Source organism: Leptosomus discolor, chromosome 3 (genome assembly GCF_034619465.1).
Source record: "Leptosomus discolor isolate bLepDis1 chromosome 3, bLepDis1.hap2, whole genome shotgun sequence".
Lineage (NCBI taxonomy): Eukaryota > Metazoa > Chordata > Aves > Leptosomiformes > Leptosomidae > Leptosomus > Leptosomus discolor.
Genome location: NC_141393.1, coordinates 71323871 through 71346870, shown reverse-complemented (window position 1 = coordinate 71346870; position 23000 = coordinate 71323871). Strand labels below are relative to the sequence as shown.

General features: G+C 49.2%; 1 protein-coding gene across 1 annotated transcript in view; it reads left to right on the top strand.

Moving 5' to 3' along the window:
- Positions 1-7470: 7470 nt before the first annotated feature.
- Positions 7471-23000, top strand: part of NOTCH2 (notch receptor 2) — an 85140-nt gene continuing 69610 nt past the window's right edge. The window contains exons 1-2 of the mRNA XM_086462531.1: positions 7471-7552; positions 17366-17447. Of these exons, the coding sequence (XP_086318657.1) occupies positions 7471-7552; positions 17366-17447 (164 nt within the window). The remainder of the gene's footprint in view (positions 7553-17365; positions 17448-23000) is intronic.

Genomic DNA, 23000 nt, shown 5'->3' with positions numbered 1-23000 from the left:
CGGCAGCTCAGGGCAGAGGGGAGGAGAAGTCATTGCTGGTTTCTCCACACGTTAACTGACAGCTTGCTCAAGGCTGGGCTGGGCGAGCACCCGTGGGCTCAGGGATGTGGCTCCCTGCCCTGGTGTGCAGCAGCGAGCGGTGGGTGCAGCGCTGCTGGGTGCCAGTGACTGTAGTGGTTGGGTTGTGCTCGCTCGGGAGTCGTGGTGCTGTGCGCTTGGTGCTGGCAGAGGCCCAGCGCTGGCCCCAGAACCACTGCCTGCAGATGGCACTGCCTGCACGGAGCTGCTTCACGGTACAGAGCTGTGCCCAAAGCTGGGGAGGCGAAGGGGGCTCCTCCTGAGGGCACCCCTACCTTGTTGCGACGCCCTGGCCTCCTCAAAGACCTGCAGCCTCGCTGGGCCTGGGCTGCATCCCCATGAACCCTGGGATCTGCCTGCAAGGACTGTGCCACAGAAGGCTGTGCCACCTGGCCACGTCCTGTCACGCAGCTGGGATGCTGTGACTGAGCTGGATGGTGACAGTTCCCAGCAGGGCGTTTGCCCAAGTCACCTCCTACCCAGCGCCTGTCCCATTTCTGTTTCTGAGCTGCCCCCCTGCTTCCAGAGGCTCTGGAGCAGCCTTTGCCTGCTGGGTTCCCCTGGTGGGCATCCCCCCCAGCTCCTGGGCCAGGTCCCCTCAGCCTGGCAGAGGCCCAGAGTTTCTATCCCATGCCATGTGGAGCAGAGGGGAAGTGGGACCTGGGAGCAACGCAAAGTCCTGGCACCTCTGCAGCACCTGAGCCACCTGCGCCACGGGGTTTAGGGGGCAGAGCTGGGCTCTCCCTGGCCCCACGGCATGCCCTTTGTCACTGGGAAACCCTTGGCACAGGGTACAGGCAGAGAGCAGGAGGGTGCAAAAGAGAAGAGGCTGGTGCAAGGTGCCCCAGGAGCTGCTCTGCTCATTGCGTGCACACAGATGTGGCGAGCCTCGTCACAAGAGTGATCAGGAAAGCTGGGGGGTTTGGCTGTGCTTGCTACTGACACTGCTCAGTACAGGTCTGGGCACGCCTGGGTGTCCTTGTGTCCACTGGGCCTGGGGTGCTGTTGGGGACAGTGCCTGCTGGAGTGACCGTGCGTGGCCGTGCCCACCCTGGCCCACCACAGGGCTGGGCTGGGTGGCTTACACTGCGGGCATGCCGGTGCTGGGTGGCAGGGTGTTTTCCCCAGAGCATCTGAAAAGCGAAGCAGCAAGAGCAGACAGGCAGAGCTGGTTCCCAGACGCTGCCAAACCTGCCATGGGTGGGGCACGGCACTGCCCAGAGGAAGAGTGTGGCGGGATGGCGAAAGCTGGCAGGGTGCTCTGCCCACCGTATCAACCATAAACCAGGTCTCACCTGGCAGAGGCTGCGGCTATACTCTGCACCATCACCACTCCGGGGAGCAGCCGTTCCGGCACTGCAGGGTTTTGGTTTCTGTGTCTACTTGGGCACCAGCTGCTTCCCCTGCTTTGAACCAGCTCCTCGCACTTGCAAAATCCTCTTTCAGGCAGCTTTTCATAAAAACCCACTTTCAGCATCTTTCCCTCTGGGGCCCCAGGGGAGTTTGACCCCGGGTGGTTTCTGGCAGCTTGGGTGAACGCCCCAGAGGTGTGGAGGGCTGTGCCAGCATCCCTGCAACAGGGCAAGTGCCTGCCAAGGGCACCTGATGCCAAATGAATGCCTGGGCAGCAAGGACCAGGGCAGCAGGGCTTAGCATTCAGCCTTTGAGCACCCTAATCCTTATCCTCCCAGTGGGGCTGTCAGGCCTCCGCCATGGGGCTTTCTCTAGGGGCTGCTGTGGGGCCACGGCAGCTCTGTCCCTCTGGGGAGCTCTTGGTCCCACTAGGGCTAAGGAGGAATACCCCGCAAAGCCAGGCCGGGGGGCTTGGGAGGTCACCTTCCCCCACCTCTCCTCGCACTTTGCACCACTGTGTTGCTGCTGAGGTGACCTTTCGGAAAGGAGGATGTCGATTTTCTGCTGCCTGAAAATGAAGGCTTTTCAGATGGCAGGGTGCTGGGCTTGGAGGCTGGCCATAGGCAGCTGACTGCCGGGACCAGCCCTCCTGCATGGGCCTGAGTCAGCGCCGTGTCCCGTCCCAGTGCACTCCCAAATCATTCTGTCCCCCCTCTGTCCTGGGTGACGCAGCTGGGCTGGTCCCCAACCCTGAGCACTTGGCAAGCCCCAGGGCAGGATGTGGCACACCCACTTGGCACCTGGCACCTTCCTCTCTCCATCACTGTTGGTCCCCCAGACCTGAGCCCTTTGAGGGTCCCTGGGGGTCTGGATGCTCCTGAGTCCCTGCAGCTATCAGCAGAGAGAGGTTGGGTACAACCTCTCCACCACAGATGCTCTGCCCACGCTTCCTGAACAGCCTCTGACCCAGCTCCCACACGTGTCCTTGGCACCGCTTCCCCTGGGGCAGCCGTGCCACCTCACCTCCCCAACCCATCCCCCTTCTTCCCCAGCTTGGGCACTGTTTGGATCCCCTGTGGGCACAGGGGTACCCCCGGGGTTTGCCAGGGGCCGTGCCCACAGCACTGAGCCTCACAGCGCCTCACATGGTTGCTCCCGGCTGGCTGCAGTCACGCCTGAGCTCACAAACGCACTGAAGGGGATAAAGCAGAAGTTGGGGAGTCCCCATTCCCCATGTCCACCCCAGTGGGGCTGTCAGGCCTCCGCCATGGGGCTTTTCTCTAGGCTGGCGGCTGCATGGAGGAGCCCAGCATGATTTTGAATCATGGCTCAGAAAACCCCCTGCGGCTGAGCCCCAGTGCTCTGCAGAGAGATGATAAACCTGTTTCCTCTGTTGTTTCTTTTTTTTTTTTCTTTTCCTTCCCCCAGCATCCCACCAGCAGCAGCCCGGCCGTGCGGGTACTCCCCAGCCACGCCGACACGCTCCGCTCCCCTGGCACGCTGCCCATGCTTGCTGGAAATGGGACTCCTCTGCCCTGTTGCAGAACAGCACCCGGAGCAAAAAGTGCACCCTCCCTGTCAGCTGCTGCTGGGGTCCCCGAAAATGGCAACAGACACAGGATTTGCATAGAGGAGTAGAACCAAGTGTGCTTCCTGCAGTCATGGTGATCTCAAGTCCTCTGCACCAGGACCTGCGTGGGTCTCTGGGGTGCCGGAGCCCGCAGAGCTTGAGGTGTGTGTGGCTCCCCAAGACCTTTACTGGAGCTGAATGTCCCCCATGCATGGTCATGAGCCCCTTGCAGCTGCGATAGCACCTTGCCCCCAGCATCCACCTTGGGAGAGGAGGAGGCCATCGAGACAAGAAGGGACCAGGTGGCCTCTGGCTCTGCACAGGCTCAGAGCAGGCTGCACAGAGCAGCATGAGGCTCCTGCCCGGTGCCAGGAGGGATGGAGCAGCACGGCTGGGGACCGAGGCCAGGCGCTGGGTCCTGCAGGAGTAGGAAGAAGTCTCTGTGCTGCTTTCCCATGCCCATACCTGCATGGGAACCACAGGTGATGGGGCCCATGCCTGGGTGGCCAGCCCACAGCGAGAGGTGCCTGGAGGGGTGGCTTGCATGAGCTGTGTGTGCTCTGGGAGAGCAGTGGGGTGCTTGCCTGCTGCAAATCATCACTGTAGCTCCCCAGCAGCTCCTGATCAAGAGGGAAAGCTGCAGGCTCCCATCTACATGGCCAGTCCTGGGTACAGACCCAAAAAAGGCAACTAAAGGACAGATCTGAGCAGTACTGAGCAGCTGCCCCTTCCTTGAGTCGTGGCCATAGCACCGTGCCAGCCGTCATTACAGCACCGGCTGCTACCTGGAGGGTGACCACAAATCAGGGCGTTCTTGCTCCATCGCGTGCCCAGAGCCAGGAGGATTTCGGGAGCTTCACAGCCACTCCGTACATCAGACCAACTTTGGTAAAAGCTACGCAGCTCCGTCTGCAATACAAATACTCCAGGGGCTGCTGAGAGTGAGGGCAGCAGCGGGTAAGGCAGAGGGTATGAATTCCCCGGGCGATTAAGCAGAGCAGCCGAGGCGGCTCAGAGCGCCCAGCGCATTCCTGCAGGGCTTGATGCAGGAATGCCTTTGCACTTCCCTATTTCTTTTTATGATGAGACTAGCTGGCAGGTAAGGTAATCACGGCATAAGCCAAGTCTTGTGAACGTTAAGAGTTAGCAGATGAACCACAGGACAAGCTATTAGCGGCGTGAGCACAACGCTGCTAGCCCCGAGGATTTTGTTGGAAGCCTCTCTCCCTTCTGTTTTTCTTAAACCTCTTGGCTGCTGATGTCATGTATCTATGAAATACCCTCAGCTTCCATTTTAACGGGGTTCCGGCTCTCCTGTTCGCAAAAGAGAAAGCTGGGATTATGACTCAAACATGTCCTAAGAACCTGCTGACCAGGAGCGGGTAAAAATGAGGCAACATTTATCTGGGTGTGTAAAATGCTGGGATATAAGGCAGGCGTTTGGGTGTGGGCTGAGCTGAGCTTTGAATGCCTGAACCACCAGCAATGTCACTGAAAGGTTATTTATTGCAAGAAAACACAATTTTATTCTGAGACAGCCAATACAAAGCTGGTGAACCCAGTGGTTCTTCCAAGATGAGAGACAGAGGAGTAGCGCCATGCTGCTCACCGACCATGTACAGGCGCCCAAAAATCACCTCAGAGTGTTTAAACACATTTTGCCTTCTGTGAGGACAGCTGGGGAGAGCACAGCAGAGCCCTCGGGCACATCTCTGCCTGGCAGCATCCCCCTGGTTGCAGACCGATGAAGTACACAGGATGTGGGGACGTGCTGTCCCCGTGGGCTCCCTCCCTGAGTGGAGCGAGCACAGGTGGGGGGCAGGACGCCTTCACCCCCTCTCACCGCCAGCCATGCCATCTGCGGAGATCAGCTGCTCGGCATCGCCCGGGGGGGTCTCTGTTGAATGGGGGGACCTGGACCCTGACATCACCAGTGACAGCCCAGCACCTCCACGCGCTGGTGACAGCTCGAGGGCCGGCACACAGGGCTGGCTTTGAAGCAGCAGGGCAGGAAGCCTGAAGAGCACTGGGGCTGGAGAGTGGTCTGCACGTGCTGAGATCAAAACGAGTGTGCCGCTGCTCTGGGGAGCAGGCAACCGAAATCACTGCCGGGTGAGACTCCTAACACGGAGCCACAGAGAGAGCTTGATCTCCCTGCCTTTGTCAGCCAAAGTGCCAGGATTTCGCTAATTGCTGGGGCCGTTTAACTAGCAATGCTGCGGATATGGAGTCTGTTCAGCTCTCCTAATCCCTCAGCTGGCATCACTTCCAGAGCCGGAGCGCACCCAGACCTCTGCCAGGCACCGGCACCCTGCCCACCTCCCCGCGCCACCCCAAGCAGCCAGGGCTCGGCTCCCGCACCCCGGTGAGGTGCTCCGTGGGCAAAGCGAGGCAAGGCATGGTGGAAACCAGATGGAAACTACAGAAAACTTTGCCAGAGCCCTCTAGTTTCAGCACTAGCCTGCTGGTCATCTCTGGGTGGGAAACTGGGAGTGAGATGGTGTGCAGTAGGGCTGGAGGGTCACTTCTGCTGGTGGGTGGCCTGCGTGATGAAACTTTGCTTGTTTGCATGCAGTGTTGTTAATGGGACTGCAATGGGGCATGTAAGACGATGCAACGCTGAAACATATTTTTAACACCTCTGCAAACAGCTTATTGTTTAATGACGGACCCATGGGGATGATGGGCAAGTAACTGAGGAGCTTTGGCACAGGGACACCGTGGGGTGCCTGACCCTGTCCCCTTCCCACTCTGCCCTGCACATTCCCTCCTGGCACAGGCAACCTGCCTGGCCAGGGTGGCCGTGGGCAGCTTGGCCCTCACCTCCCCAGCTGCAAAACCCACACTGCCTGTCCAGGTCCAGCCCCTCCCAGCCTCTACCACGTAGAGGACCTGCTGGTGGCTGCTCTCACCTCTTTTCCCTGTCTGATAGAGCCACCATGGGATGCTCTCCCCTGTGGGCAGCTGAGCCCATGTGCACCCGAGAGCAGGGTCAGAGCAGAGAGATGGGAGCAACCAGCAGGTTCCCCAGACCCACGGGAACGTAGCGATGCCTTCTTCTTTCATCTGGGCTGGATTCCCCCAACAAGCTTAATTTGTCTGGTGGAGCTGGTGGCCCTCATGGCAGCTTCTGAGAGCTGCGCTGGGGCGGCCACGGATGCTGTCCCTGTGCTGGGTGTCAGTAGCTTGTGCTCAGGCCAAGCGAAACACAGACAGCGGAGGACCAGCCGCTTCAAGGTCAGGGGTAATAAGTAATGTGCAGTACTAAGCGGAGCTGGAAATTGCAGCTTTTGGTGAAACACCAGAATTCCTCCTGAATTAGCCACATTTGGGAGAGCACCCCCAAGCTCTCCTTGTTGCAGTCACATTCCTGCCTGTCCCTCCTCAACTCCCAGCTTGGCTTTGCGATCGTTTTAACTTAAGCATTGGTCGCTGCCACCCATAATCTTATACATGGAAAGTTTTGGGCATGCTGGGGGTCTGGCCTCCACGGCAGCAGGCGAGGAGCTGCGGGAAGGGAGGTGTGCCAGGAGCAGCGCCATGGGACGGCCATTGTGGCTGTGGGGCACCGTCGCCTGCCCGCGAGTGCCCCTCGGAGTGGCAATGGGAAGCTTTGGCAGCTCTGCTGGATGGTGAAGGATTTGTCACCCAGCTTTCATCGGCATACCTGGGAAAAATCACGGTGGTGGCAGGGCAGGGACCATCCAGCTCTACACTTGGGAGGAGCTCGGGATCTGGTGAATTACAGGGGGAAAACAGTGAGGTTTATTCATTGCCCCCTCTCTCCCCGAACCAGGCACAATCCCGCCTTCACGGGCCGCTCTGCCCTGTCAGCACCGCACACAAAGGGCCCTCAGTCCGCCGGGAGCTGGAGCCAGGGCCAGAAGGACTTTTAACGCTTTAAATGACGGCTGAGGGCTGGGGGAGAGCTGGAATTCAGCCGCTGCCCCCCCCCCCCCCCCCCATCTCCAAGACCTTTTCCGCGGGAACCCGCGTCTCCTCCTGGGCTTTTGCAGCCGTGGGGCCGGGGCGTGGGGCGGGGGGCTCGCACCCCTGCTCCACAGCCGCCCCTTCCCACCGGGCTGTCTTCGAGTGCCTGCCCCCGGGCACCGCTCCATGTCCCCCTGCCCGGCAGCTGCCTGCACACCCCCCGCCCGAGCGAAGGGCAGGGCAGCGGCCCGGCCTGCACGGCAGGTGGAGCGCCGCGCCGCGCCATCCCCCCCGGGGTACCCCCGCCCGCCATCCCCGCCGCCCCGGCCCGGCCCCGCCCCGCGGTGCCCGGGCAGGCGCCCCCTGGCGGCGGGCGGGAGGGGCGGGGCATGGCGGGCGGCGCGGCGGAGGAAGCGGGGGCGGTGCGTCTTGGACGTCTCCCTCCGCGCGGGGCTGCCGCGGGCGCCATCGCCGGCCGGGCAGATCCTTCCGCGTCGCGTCGCGCCGTGCCAGTGGCGGCGGCGGGAGCGGCCGTGGCCATGGCCCGCGGAGCGGGGCCAGCGCTCGCCGCCCTCCTCGGCCTGGTGCTGGCCGTGCTCAGCCGCGCCGAGCCCGCGGCCGGTGAGTGACGGGAGGGCCTGTGGGGCTGAGGCGGTGCGCGGCGGCTCCTCGCGGGGAGGCTGAGGGGCTGCCCGGAGCCGCCCCTTGCCCGGCCCGGCGCCACGGGGGAGGACCGGCCCCTCTCCCGGCCAGCCCGGCGTCGGTGTCACCTTCCTCCCCCTCGGGCCGGCCGGGGAAGGGGACGCGGGTCGGTGTGGGCGGGGGTGGGACGGGGGGTGGCGGCGGCGGGACCGCAGCGACCGGGCGTGGGGTGTCATCGCGTGGGGGGTGGCCCGGCGGGGGCCGCCGCCTCTTCGTGTGGAGCGGGCCCCCCTCCCCCCGAGCCGGGCTCCCGGGGGTGGCGGGGGCTCCCGGGGGTGCGGACCGCGGCGGGGCTTCGGGCTCCGTTCCGAGCGGCGGGGGCTTCCACGTAACGGGCAGCCGAAATGGGAGCCGCGCTGCACGGGCGGTGCGCGGCGGTGGTATCCGTGCTGTGGTAACGGCGGCTCGAGTGCTGGAGGGGCTTTGATTTCGGAACGCGGGAGAAAGTGGTTTACTGCTTTCCATCGCTCAGAACGGCTGTGCATCCCCTTCGTTCCAGCCTCTTTGTTGAGGGCGCATCTCCACACACAGAAGGAATTTCTGCATGTCCTCCCCCTTTAGCTGTTAGTCAGTTCAGGCGTGATGAAGCCATGTGTGCACATCCGAAGGGGCTGCGGCGTTTCATCCCCTGTTACGTGTTGGCGTTTGCGGAGTGTTTTACAGCCGGGCTGGAGAACGCGGTCCGCAGCCTTCGCTGTTGGGTTCTGTTGGATTTCACGCCTCTCCCAGCAGCAGTCCTGCTCCTGGAGTAAAGCATGTGCAGCCTTGCAGCACCTTAAAGCTGTCGAGGAGCAGGAGTCATTGATTACTTACATGACTTCTCATTCTTTCTTCTTTTTCACTCCTGAGAGGCGGGATTGCTCTTCAGGTGACTTGTGAAGAGTGCAGTGGTGGGAGAAAGTGGCAGTGGAGGTTGTTTAGTGTGTGACCAAGCGAGACACTGATAATTTCAGTGATTTTATTCTTTGATATGGTTAGGAGTGGAAGCTGGCGTCTGCAGAGTTTCGACTGCTACCGCTGGCTTGGATACAGAGCGGTCGGGTTAATCAATCTGTCTGTTTTGACTTTGAAGTGATTATTATTTTTCTCCTGGGAGAAATGTTGGTTTATTGGTCTCTTTTCCCAGTAACCCCCTCTGAAATCTGACTTACTTAGTTTTACTCATATGTTGCAAGAAGATGGTTGGAGTCAAAAAAAGCTGTTCCCTGAATGTCTTTTAGCCAGGTTTGCTCAAGAGGGACTGGAAAAATAAGGAGCCTTTCAGGAGTAGGTGCCTTATAAATTCAGAAATACATTTTCTTGTATATGGGATAGAGATGTGGTGCATAGTAGAACTGTTATTTCTGGAAATGGCTCACACAGTCCAGTAAGACAACGAAATACTATTTTTGCAAAGACTAAATGTTGAGTCCACTTAGTTAAACTGCACCTTCATACCAGCAATTTGTCAGCTTATTGCTAGCCCTGCCAGTTCCTTCTCTGACAGGGGCTGAGAGAAGTAGCTGTGGTGTCACTTGTCACTCGACTGGGTATGGGATACCTTCCCGGCTGGTCTAGGTCTTCCCATGCTGCAGAACTTTTTGGCATTGTGGGTGAAGTCTCTTCCCAGTGCTAAACAAAGGCTGGTTGTCAGAGATGACAAATCTGGACTGAAAATGCCTCCTATTGTTCGTGAGATACTGACCTGCATCTGGTTTTTGGGAGTGGGAGCTGCGGCTTGGATTAATGGGAAAGGGAAAGATGAAGTCACCGAAAGGGTATTTTCAGGTGCATATTCAACTGTCTTGATGCTCTTGTGCAAGAGAGGGCAGGTATATCTGATGTCAGCCCTCTTGGTCAATAAATAGGAGGCTCCTGGATGCACCAAGCTCTATGGTTTGGACTACTCAACTGTGCCTCATCATGCAAGCCTAATGGTGTAGCAACTTGCTTTTCCAGTTGAGCCGTTGTTTAGTTTTGCAAAAGGCTGCCGTTGAAGTTGCAGTAAGCTGGGGTGGGGCAGCAACACCTGCGCTTTTGGTGAGGATACTCTCCTGGTAATTGCGGTGGACGATTTGCTCCTCTTCAGATCCGACAGGGGGGAGACAGGAATCGTCACTAGTAAAGCCCACCGTAATGACCCATTGTCATTTTTAACACTTGGGTTTTGCTAAGCCCAGCTCCACCAGGTTGCTGTTGACTATCAGCCCGTGTTTGTGACAGGTTGCAATACGTTTTTAGTCTAAAGTAGCACAAAGGTAGTCCGTGGATGTGGACTGCAGTTTGAGATTTTTGGTGTTCAAACAGTGAAACTTTTGGGGACTTTAGATAACGCTGACAGTGCCGGTCTGCTTGATACAGATTCGCTTATGGAAGAGCAAGTTTTGCTTGATCTTTTGAAGGTGTTACTGTCTATCAAATTTGTTCTTATCAAAGATGCTGATTTAGACTTTCAAAAGGGACCGTGATGAGAAATCTGGCTAACTCATGTCGGTTCCTTCAGGGCATAGCTTAGTCAGATTAGAAATACCTGAAGATCATCTTGCTGACGTTCTCAGGACTTGAATCCTTGGGAAAAGAGGACTTATGCCTCTGGTGGCATTTGGCATTTGAATCTCTTACAGTGGGTGGGTTGGATTTTTGTCACCTTCCCTTTTTTTAGGTGTCTTGCTGCTGTTGCAATAAGTGGGTATTTCTCTTCAGTATGCTCTGGTCCTGTTCAGCTTCTCCCATTTTCAAAAATGGCATCTGTGAGAGGGGACCAGTGGCTGGGGTCTGAACCCAGGGCAAGGAGTAGGTGAAAGAGCAGCAGGAGGATTCCTGGCAGCCCATTTCTTCTGGACTTGGGAGTTTTACTTCACAGCAAAACCAAACAGTCGCAATTTGTGACTTCAGACGTAATGTTATTTTCTTTAAGTTTGGACTCTTGGCTAACGGCTGCAAAGCCGAGGAATGATACAGTGATTATTAATTCTCACCCCTCTTTTGGGACACGTTAGGGAAATATCATCCATGTTGGGGAAAAAAGAGCTTCCCTAAACATCTGCGTTAAAAAGTCCTTTTGTGTAGTTATATTAGTTTCTATAAGTTCACTCTGAAATCTTCTTGCCAACAGAAGTCAAGGGCTGCCAGTGCTCATCTAGAGAAACAGGGCTTATATCGGTCTAAACACAGTCATGGGAGCTGCAGAAATAATCATTTGTTCTGTTTAGAAAATAGTCTGTTCCTAGGGCACATGTCCTTTTTTTAGCCCGCTATGAGGATGAAAAAAGAGCTTTGTATCTCAAAATGGCACGGGCGTCTGCTGTTTGTTCCATGCAGCAAGTCTTCATCTCGTTTCTCTGACATCACTCTGGACGGCTGCGGAAGCGCCGCTCAGCACAAGTAGCGGGCTAGCATTTCTGCACAGGCAAACATGCTTAACGCTCAAATTAATAAAGATTTAGTGCTAGAGAATGACAGAAAACTTTGGAGAAGACACGAGCATGGCTTCCCCCGTCTGCAAGATTGCCATGGAAACACCAATACCCCTTCAGCTCTTTAATTGCCTTCCCTACGTTTTTTTGTTGAAAACTTTTTTTTTTAACTAAATGCTTTATGTTGCTGTTCTGGTTTTTAGGCATTTTGGCTTTGTTTGGAAAACTGAAAATGGGGGAAGGCAGGGAACAGTAGCTGTGCAAGGAAAGGGAGAATATGGTGCTGGACAGACTTTCAAACTGTATTATGAGTTCATCCTGAGTTCAGTATGTATTATAACTTGTAGTTCTTCACCAGGAACAGTGTCACACGAACTGTAGCTGCATCTGGTAGAAATAACAGTCCTCCTGAGCTTCCTAGGCCTAAGACCCCAAGGACGGAAAGACTTCAACTGTAACTGCGAATTTGCACGGCAGTTCCCAGTTCTGTTCTTAGGAGGCTCAGTCAGTAGTTTTTCCCGGTTCCTAGACATTTGGAGGAGAGGCTTGAAACACATAATGGCAAGGCGTGCAGTTTTGTGTGTCAGGTTTGCTGTTTGCTCTCTTGAGTTCAGAAAACCTGGTGAACTTCTGAAGCAAAATTTCTTCTTCTTGCAGGCTTGTTCTTCTAAATGCCATGGGTTTTTTCCTTCCTTTTTTTTTTTTTTTTTTAATTTTTAATGCTTGTCTTACAAAGCCTAGAAAAGCTAATGAGAAAAACCAGTTTAGACATTGGGGTTTTCTCTTCCCAAAAGGTACAGGACGTTGGCTGAGTGCCTTCACACGCCTCTGAGCTCTGCTCAGCTTCTCAGTTATGGGTCTTGCATTATCCAATTGATTTCAGGCTTTTGTGTGTAAAAACAGTGAAGATGTCTTAAGAATCCAATTAAAGCATTTTTACTTTACAGATGATTTCTATGCCTTATAGGCAAGCTTTGTCCTTAAGTACTACCCTCTGTCTGTGAAGTGCAAACTGGTCAGCTTGTTTAAATTCCCCGAATGTTAATGTTTTCTAAATCTGAGCTGAAGATAAGGCTTTATTGCTTTTTCACAGTAAGGTTTTTTAGTGGTTTGTTTCCTCCCCCCTTCAGGTGGCTGCCATGGGGTGATCTGTTCTTTAGAAAAAAAAGGAAAAGCTACTTTTGTATTTTCAGCTAGCACTTATTTACTGGTGAGTTCTTCCGTGGTACATAATCTCACTGAAACTGTAATCTGTTGAGATTAGTGAATAGCGTAATTAGTTATCACTCCTTTGTGGTTTTCCTCCAAAATTTGGTTATCTTTGGGTATTCTCTCCATATGAGCAGTGCTGCTTATTCCTTACCAGCTTTTTCAGCAGCTGTTTGTGTGGTATGAGGTGCTGCTGTGTCCCTTTCTGCACATTGAGGACCTACCAGTCTTCCTCCAGAATCGTACCTCACGTTTCAGCATTTTCTCTTCACTGCTTTTTTTCACACCCTGTTTTTCCTGAAGGGAATCAGAAGCTGGTTTCCCTCTCTTGGAATTTGAGACCCCTTGATTTGTAGTGTAGCTGGTGTTTCTGACTGTGCTGATAGTCATCCTCTTCAGAGCAGATCCACCTCTGGCAAGCAGCCTGAGCTTCTGTGAGGAGTTCCCATGCATCCTGTGTTGCTGCTGTTTGAGGGCTTTGTATCCTTTTTCCTCCTTTCTCTTCATATGTAATGGGTAACACAGTTGAAATGACAGGCTATTTCTCATGAATGTCAATCGAGACAGAAAATCCACTGACGACATAAAGGTTATTGAAACTAATTTTGTCCTTTAGTTTTCTTTCTAGTCTTTAATGTGTTTTTAGCCTGACTTTTCTTCTGTGTTCATGTAGGTTGTTCTCCACCCTCTTCCACAAGACAGCTTTTGAACCTATGGACAAGTTTCAACCAAATATGACAGAGATCTAGGTTCTTAAGATACTGAGTTTCTGTGAATTTAATGGAAAATTTATGGACAGAAGGAGGAGAGACCCACCCATATCGTGTCCTCCCAAGGGAAAAGCTGTACCAGCAGCTCAGCTGTGTTCTCTACCAGAATATTGCTCTTCCCTTATTTAAATTAAAACCTTTGGTCAGAGCCTGCACCTTCTTAGATGCAGGATAATCAACCGCAAAGCTACAGGAAACCAGCTTTATAATGTCTCTTCCTCACAGCATTAATTGTTTTGGTATTTTGGATTTTTGTTTCTGCTTGACTTTTTCTGAACTTGTGGGTGAGGAGTTTATTGGCACTACTTTCCTTTTAGTATTTACAACAAAGCCCTTTCAGATTTTCTCTGGCTGTGGCTGTGTTTCCCTATAGCAGTCTTCTCTCTTAAAAGCCGAACTCTGACACTTACAGCTTCTGATTTTAATCCTTCACTATTAATTTTCTAGCCTAGAAAGTATCTGAATTTATAGTGGGCAGATGAAGTATAGAAACGAAATCACAGCTTCCAGATCATCTTGGCATCCTAAAGAACAATGAGGCAGAAACACAACTTTTCTTTTCCTCCTAGATTTGCTTTAACTGTCTCTTTAGCCAAAAAGATAAAACTTGGGTGAAATTGTTCTCCAGTTAAGTGTGAGCTTTGGTGGATTCCAATGTTGAGAATCGCAGCACTTCCTATAGCGTTTCTCTAAGTAATGCTTTCTGCTTGTGCCTGTTTTACAGCAGTGGCTACCTGTATTTCCCCTTTGGCCTTGGGAAATAGTCCTGGTAGGCTAGTTAAATGTTGGGTTAGAATTTGTGTCTAATTGCAGGCATGTGCAAGGTTTTGTATGGACTCTAGGCTGGGTAGTGTAACTAATGACATTGATCTCATGTGCACCTAGAGCCCTTTCAAACTTGGCTATGATGTGTGCTAGAAATTGGGTACTTCTTTCATCAAGTGGTAGCCTGCCCACTTCATAAGAAGCAAGCCAGTCTTTCGATAATCATGGGTTGTCTTCCCAATATTCCCATAATATGCCCCAAAGGACTGATAAAAACCCTGAAGCAGTTCAATACATTTAAAAAGCCATGGGATTTCCCCTTGATGACCTGCTGGCGTACCAGAGCGAGCCTTCCACTGCATAAGAGTGCAAGGACTTGAAACATTGCTGCTTGTGCTTGGTCTGGGCTAACCCAGCTTCTGATAGTCTTGGTGGCTTTGACAAGCTAGAGCAAGTCCAGAAAACTCTGAAAAGCAGCCTGTTAGACTCAACGCCTTGAGAGCACTCTGATACTATCTATATGTGGCTTCTAGAAAAGTGGCCTTATCTTTTCAAGACAAGGCTGTCTTCTCATGCTGTACACACCAAAGTACTTTCAGTTAACATAAAGGATGTAGCAAAACATGCTTTTTATCTGGCTGAAGTAGAAGGTAAAGTTTCTGATACTGCTAACTCTTAGGCACAACATGGTAGAGTAGCAGAAAAGTAGCTTTTGAAGTCCATCATGTTGAAATGCCTTGGTTTTGCATGTGTTGTGAAATTGTTAAAGATATCGTGAAATACAGGAAGACAGTTCTTTGTGCACAGAAATGCTAATTCTACTGTGAGAACTGTAGTCTTCAATTTCCCTTGTGATTTCTTTTTTTTTTTTTTTTAAAGAGAAGTGGTCATGTTACTTTTTAATACTCATTTTAATATAGGATATGGTTACATTTACATGCACTTCAGCTTTAGTTGCATTTCAGTGTGTTTCTATTCAGCCTATTTTAGTCTTAAATTGCAAAAGTTCCAAAGAGTCTTTTTGCTTTTGTTTTCTTAGCTTCTTTCGCTTCTAAATTACTATATAAATACATATATATTTAGCTGCTTGCCTTGCCCCATTCACTATGTGTCTCTGTTAAAGAATTCTAAGGACTAGTAGTAGTTTAATGACCTGCTAAACAGCAGTTCAAGGCAGGAATAATTTGTCAAAAACCATGAGAAAATTAATCATTACTTTACTAAAGCCTCTCTGCTGTGTCTGCGTTTGGCCTAGCAAGCTAAACAGGAATCACTGATTCGGATCCTTGCTGCAACCCCGAAAGCAGTCACCCTCTTGTACCCCTCTGTTCAGTTGTGCTGGGAGGTGTTTTTGGCCAAGTGCTAGTTAAGCTTTTACTATGCGGGTTACAAAATCAGCTGGCTGCTCAGTTCTCACTGGGGATGTGGGTACTCGAAGAGATTACAAAATTGTATTTGAAAGCATGGGCACAAAAGAAATAATCCTCTGAGTATTTGCTTCACTGACTTGATTGGTGTGAAAAGAATGAAAATTCAAGGTAGTGAGGTGAGAATACCATGTCTGCTTCTCCTCCTGGTTCTCTGAGATGTGGTAAGGCTCGTTTTAACCTTCCTCCATTTCCCTGGAGTAGCATAAGTGGTAAGAGAGGTCGGAATCATTACAGGTCCTTTTGCAGTTTGTCTTGAACAGTGTAACAGAACTATGCGAACTGGAGATAATCCTTGCTGTGAAAACAAGCTGCTATAGTATTAGACAGAAGCAGATGAAGTTTGGAGTTGAAGCCTCGTGGATGTTGCCGTTAAATGCGATAAAAATTGTCAGACAGGTGCAAATCTGTGTCAGTGGTTTTGACCGCTGTGGGGGAGAATGCCATGCAAAATCTGTGTTAATATTTCTGTCGCTTAGTAACCCTGACCTCAGGGGTTATCTGAAAGGGGCTCAGAGTGGAATTTTGTTCGTTTCCTGAGAGCTCTGCAGAAGCAGCACAGTCCAAGTGCCCCTTTTCCAGAAATCAAGTGAACAGGCGCACTCATATTATGGGAAATATTGATAATTTTCCTGAGCAACTGGGTTTAATTTAACTGTGTTCTGTATAGGGATTGCAAGCGTGAAATGCTTCTATAGTACCTCGTAGTACACGTGACCTGTTTCTGTTCTCCAGGGTTACTTCAAGCCCTGGATAGCAGTAACTGGAGTCTGTTCCAAGCTGTCTAATTGCTGGACTGAATTTGGGCTGGTTGCAGGGAGAGCTTAGCGGAACCGATGTGTTAACTCTTCTGTTTCTGAGCCTCATTCCTTAGTCACCAGCATATAAACTTTGGTGGTGGTTTGGACCAGTTTTCCCTGATGCCCCTTGCTGAATTTGTATTGAAAATTTAATACCTCTTGAGGAAAGGAAAACATCCTTAAAAATAAAATGGCAATCTACCCTACCCCGCCAGTACACAAGCAGGCAGTTCAGGTGGTTGGATATTATTGACGCCTGTAGGTGCCTTTAAGATTGGTTAAACATTTTCCCAAATGCAGCAAGGTTGTTGAAATAGGGAACGTAAAGGCACAGAAGCGTGTGTGTTTGGGGGCCTGGAGACACAACTGGAGGCTGGGAAGAGCTTGTTATGTCTCGGTATGTGGGTAAGTTTAGGATAGGATGCAGATCGTCTGGTTCAGAGGGCTTTATCCACTAGTTTGGTGCTGCTCAAATGGCAGACTGTGGTCTAGGTGGACAGGCTAAGTTTTTGTGGTTCTAGAGTGCCCCATGCTCCTGCAGGGTTTCCATAGTTCTTGCCCTTCTGGTCACTTCAGAAATTGCCACAGCAAGAGATGGGCCCTCGCCAGAGCTGGAGGTGATATTTTGCTTCCAGTAGACTTGGATAAAAATTGACTGGCCCTGAACTGTGTCGTACCTAATGCCTTTTTTGAAACATAATGCTGGAAATGTCAAGTTTGAGCTACAGAGTATCTCCTCCTTAGAAATACAAAATTCTTTGCTGAAAGTAACATCTCTGATGTTTTCACTTATTCCCAAACACAATCCTGACTGAAATCAGAGTGCCACAACAGTAACGGTGTTGCAGCGAATTCTGGATTTCTAGAAACGTACAGTGGGTGAGCTTATGAGGGACAGATGCCCCTATTTCAGTGCCAGGTGACCCGAGAGATAGTAGAAAAGAAGGCAAGAATGAGACAAAATATAGTGAGAAAAGGCTTAGGAGTAGTTGCCTCGTATTTCAGAGAATTTCAGAATTCTCATCAGAAAGTAGTAGTTGGTGACACTTAATCCAAAATACGCGAGGTCTGGCACAAATGTCTGTAGCTTGCTGAAAATACTGCATGCTTTGCTTTGAAAATCTACCTAAAAGAAATTCTGGAAACGTGTAGTTGCCTGATGAGCAAATCTGTATTTGATTCCTCTTTCAGTCTGGCTCTGTTTATGCTGCCAGATATTAAATTAAACTATGTGATAGTGTCTTTGTTTTCATTCCAGCCATATAAAATTTTCTACCAGAAGATTTTCATTCCTCAAAATATGCTAATGAAGCTTTGGCTTGACATGTATGGCTACTGATTTGACTGTTGTTTTCTTTTCTTTCAGCTTTGCAGTGTATGGATGATTCCAAGCCGTGTGTTAATGAGGGGAAGTGCATTCCATATCAAAATGGTACAGGATATTGCAAGTAAGTTGTATTCATTTCTAATAAACTTTATTACTAATCTTCTTTCATTCAGGAAAGGAAATGTGATTTTCTTATCGGGTGCAATCAGCATAACTGTTTTAGCACAATTGGTGTTTCTTCAGAATGCATTGATTCTTATGTGTTAGCTTTTTGTAACGTAAGAAATGTGGAATTCTTGTTCAGATTTTTGGGTTTGTATCTCATCAGTTTGATTTCTTTGCATGAGGTTAGGAAACGAGGCCAAAGCAATCATAGAGGTAAACTCTGTACATGGCTTCCAAACCCACAAGTTAAGTTGGAACTTGCTCTCCATCTTATAGCTTGCCTTACTTTATGGAGCTTCAGCCCCAGTTTGAATATTTTTATGAGTTTTTTCCAGAACTGCTCTGTACTCTAAAGTGTGCTGGTTCCCTTCCACATGCTGGAGAGAATGTAATATGTGGGAGTTGCAAAAACAAAAAACCCCAAACACCCACATTTGTCTTTATCAAGTAATTGATTTCGGTAAATGTTGACACCCATCTTCAATGGTGCCTTCACTTTGCTGCTGCACAGGAAGCTGATCAGGAGCTTTGGTGGAGTATGTGGTGTCAGGAGAATGATATTGCATCTATTTAAATGCATTTCATCTTTCAAGCTGCAGTATTTAGATTTTTTTTTTTATGAAGTGATATTTTGCAAAAAGATAAACACTTCTTCTTTGTCAAGGTTAATTTACTACACCTGCAGTAAATGGATAGTTTTCTAAACCTTGTTTACTGCAGCAGTGCAAGTTGTGCCATTTTCTAGCATGCTAAGTTCCTCTTAATGCTTTAAATAATATTTTTTAATAATAAAATAATGCTTTAAATAATAATTTTCTTAATTCTTTAAATAATAGTGAGTTTTGTCTTGTCGATTTAGCTTGGTTAACACACAGCTCCACTCTTCACCCTTTTCTACACATCCGTCTTCTGTAGCCACAACCCTTAGTTCTTTCTGTTAATGCGGTACCTAAAACTTTATATACTTAAATTGCACCTGTAGCACACAAAGGGAAAATCATAATCTAATTTGAGATTCTTCTCAGTTTCAAATCAATACCTGGTGTGCAGAAAGCCCATAGAAAGGCAAATATGTAACTTATTATTCCCTGTTGGGTTTTTTTCAAATTTTTAACTATTACTGCTTCATAGTCTTCTCCTTTCCATGGCTTTATATTCCTGTCAACAGAAATGAGCTGCCCTTCTGAAAAGAATGCTGGAACTTTTCCTGCTTTTCACTTGTATTTTAAGACTGAAACAAGAAATTGTGTGACGTTAGTAGGTCTTTCTGATGCAGACTTAAGCATGTTAGTCTGGAGCCAAAGTATGTGGGTCACGATGAAGGTAATAAACAATACTGGTATTGATGTTGGTGCTGCTTGTACCTCCCTAAGGATGTTTTCTCCAACTTGCATGTTCCTCTTAACCATCTCTTAGACTGTAAAAAATAAATTAAAAAAAAAATTTTGTTGGTTTGTCTGAATACCTTTAACTTCTGTTGAGTATTTGTAATGCAGTCCAGATCTTGATGCAGTTCCCTTATCATAGTTGCAGCTTTGACCACTCTTAGATTTTTTTTTTTTTTTTTTTTTCTTTTAAGAAAGGAAGGAAAAAGTAGCAAAAAACCCCTCAATTGTGGAGACTATACCTTTAGCAGGCTGCTTCTTAGCATCCTGTTTGGGTTTTACCTTTTTTTTTTTTTTTTTTGCTTTCCTGCACTATGAGGAACTCTGAATAAAGGAACTTTCTGTCTGGTGTAGCAACCTAAATGACTTTCTGAATTTTTGATGGCTGTAAGAGTAGAAATGTTTTGTTCAGGAAACTGAACTTGTTACTAAAGCAAGTGGCTTGGCTTCTAGCTCTGCAGGATCGCTCACTGATGAACTAAATCTCCACCCCTTCCACTTTTTCGAGTTTTCTGCAGTACTTCCTCTGCTGGGCAATAAGTTGTTATAATAGGCTCTCTTCCTCTTTCTGTACCTCCTCTCGGCCAAGTTGTTTGTTCTAGCATGTGGTCAGTCCATCTAGTCAATCTTGCTGTCTGTAAGAAATAAGGGAACAGCTGAGGGAGAACCTGCATCAGAGATAGTAATATGTGATGAATAAGACATACATAACATAAGCCCTGATAAGCAAAATATCTAGTCTAGATATTTGGCAAAGCGGCAAGCGACAGCTTAGTGCTGAAACAGCTTGCTTTGTCAGAAAATCCTATAGCAAGTACTTCATTAAAAGAGAAAGCTAGTTTTCTGCTAAGAGACCTTTATTCTGGTGCATTTGGCTTCTACTATGGGAACAGCAATTGTGACCCTTGTAAGGAAATCGGAGTTGGATCTTTATCAGATTGCTCTTGCAAGCGCCCTTTAAGTAGCTCTGTTCCCCTGGTGACGCTGCTGGCCCATGGCTGTCATTTTGTGGCACTGTTTGATAGAATTGCCGACCTTCTTTGACCTTGATTTTATATTTAGAAAATTACACATTCCTGTGTTTGCGTCTTCCAAGGTCAGAATTTTTGTTTGAGAGATCTTTCTACACGCATTCAGTGACTGGAGTGATGAGGATGCAGACCTTATTCCAAGGAATATGGCCACATCTGCAGTAGCAGTGTGAAGGGAACCTGTCATTCCAAGCTTTCTGGGTCCTGCTTTGACAAAGGGCAGTTTCACTTTGGGGTTTGACTTTGCATTGCACTGTGGTGGGGTTGTTTTTGTTTTTGTTTTTGTTTTTTTGCTGTTGTGGGGGTTTTTTCCCCTTCAAAGCATCTCCAGGCAGCCTTTTGCACATTGAGGTGTTAAGCATGAAGGAGCCACCTTGCATACTCTTATATCCAGCAGAGAAGCAGGGTAACAGTTGGTTGTTGCTTAATGCCAATTGTGAACATCACAGGAAAGTCCTTTCTCATCTCCCTGCTGTTAGATGACTGGGAAAGTAGTAGCAGGAAGCGTCTGGGGGATAGTACTGCTAACTTGCAGTGTTTCTGCAGTTTCAGGCAGGCCAAGAAGTTGTGGGTAAAGGGAGCTGTTTCAAGGACAAGCAGAGCAGAGATTTTGGCAACGCTGCCTGCTGTCTTTTGAGCAGAGTGTCTGCTCTGCTGCAGGTGGACACAGGATTGATCAGTCCCTCTGTGCTTAGACTGGGGCAGGGCCCTGAAGTGGAGAGTATTTTAACTGGTTTCCCCATGTTTGGCAGCTGTGGCCTCTCCCAACTTCCCTCCCCTGTGCCCCAGTGACAGGGAGCAGAAGCAAGACTGCCAGGGAGAGAAGCAGAAGTGAGAAGGAAGGGAGTTGGGGTAGGGGTGCTCCAAGGTTTAGGGACGAAACTGGGCTTTGCTACTTCTTGTGCTTTGTAGGTTTGTAAGATTGGATTTTTCACCTTAGGACTGTTGCATATTGTGTGTCCAGAAGGGATATGGGTACCTCTGTATAAACTGAAGTACTGCTTTAACTCTAATGTCTTTTGTCAGGTGCTGATGATTAAAAAAAAAAAGAAACCAAACCAAAGAATCAAACCAAAAAAAAACCCAAAAACCCAAACCAGTGGCAACCATGATTTGTTTGCTGTGCTTAGTCAAAAGGGGAGACTGCTGACGTTGGCTGATGCCGAAAGGACAGTCTCCTTCAGCATATCCTTTCATGCCCAAAGCTGTCAGGATCTGTGCAGCTTTGTGTGCTTCTGTGCCTCTTCGGTGGGCAGAGTTTTCCTCGCTGTGTGCAGAAGTTTGTGCACACTTTTACATTGAGGGAAAGAGTTTTTCCCTCTTATCTGCAGGGTGGCAACAGGAGGACCTCAAAGCGTGCTAAGCTCAAAGCAGCAACAGCGTGGCAGGAAGGGGCTTCTGTCCCAGATCTAACCCTCAGTAACTCCAGCCCACTTGCCAGGTTTTTGACCTACCTTACTTTCCAACTGGATCTTCACAAATGAATTTTAAATTGGATTTAAGAGGACTTTTGGGGCTGAAGGCAAGATCCTAGACTGCAGAACTGCTTCTGAGACTGCAGCAGAATCTTAGGAACTATCTCGAGAGACTAGTCACTCCTAGAACAGTGAATGGGGAATACCCATAGGAGACCTTGGAGCAGGATGAGGTCTGAGAGTTTTCCAGAAGAGGCTAAATGCAAAAGTTGAAAAGTTGTCCCTTTCTGAGAATGGGCTGCCCTTTCCTATTTCCTTCTGTCTCCTTTCAGAAGTTAAAGGAGACCCTGGAGACTAGGGCAGAGGAAAAACAGAAGAGTACACACACTTTTAGCTTCAAATCTGGGAACAGAGTGGTGATTTGAGTCACTCAATCAAAATTTTCTATTGTGATTTACTTGTGCAGACCAAAAGCTGTTCGGAGCTCCGATGGTCAGAAAAAGCTGAACTAAACCTTGCCCGTTCAGAATTTGGTTGCTGTTAATCCTTGGTATACTGTGGAGTGGTACACTGTGGAAGGGCTTTCTGTGGACTAGAAACAATAGCTGTCTACTGCTTTAAATGCACAACAGAGAGGCCGTCCCATCCCATAGTTTGCATTCAAAGTATGACGCATAAATGGGAGCCTTGAGACATGGGAAGGAGCGTTTGTAAAGCTAACCAGAGAATCCTGTTCTCCCTCCTGAGAGGAGGTGTAGGTGTGGGAGTCAGAACCCAAGAGGCAGAGGGAAGTCTGGTTAAAATCTGTAGCAAAATAGCTGAGACCCTTCTCACGTTAGTCATCAGACTGCATTTCCCCCCCCCCCCCCCCCCCCTCTGTTAAAGCATCTTCCAATCCAAGTGAAGGGAGTGTTGGGTTGAGGGGGGGAGAAGCAAGACTACTAGGAAATTCTTCCCTCCGTGTTTTAAATTAAAACCATCTGCTTCCTTCTGTGCATCTCCAGATGATATCACTGGGCCTGAATAGGAAACTCCCATGAAAATCAAACATCTGGAAGACTGGTTAAAACAGTCTATAAGGTGCATTTGAAGAGACTGTCTTATGAATGTGCCCAAGGAAATACAGTATGACAGATGAGGAGGTTTTTCCACCAGGCCAGACATATTTTCCAGAAGTCTTTTGAAAGCAAGAGAGAACTAAGTATTGGGAGTATTCAATGTAGTTTTGTGGCAGAAGAGACAAAAATGCAGCTTTTGTGAGTCTTCTGCTTTCACTTTATAGTGTTGTTAGAGTGAATGCGGCTATGTGGATACTTCAAATTTGGATAAATACCTTTGTTTTGTTTTTACGTCTCTTGTTCAGCTCCATGAGAGCCTGAGCTAAGGCAAAGGCAGGCTGGAGCTGAAAAGAAGGAGGAGGGAAAAAAAAAAAAAAAAAAAAAGGGCTGAGCTCTGACTAAAGTATTTGTGCTGGAAAGTAGCCCAGAGAGAGTAAAGGAGAAGCTTTAATTAGAAGCAGCTGCATAGCTGATGCAGCCCACAGGACATTTTCCCATTTCAAACTCTCTAGCTTTCAGAAATCATGATTTGAATTAAGTTGTATGTGAAATTTGTTCTTAAAAGATTAAATTCCTGTTGAAGTAGGTTAAGAGACCTCATGTGCTTCCAGAAAGTGCCA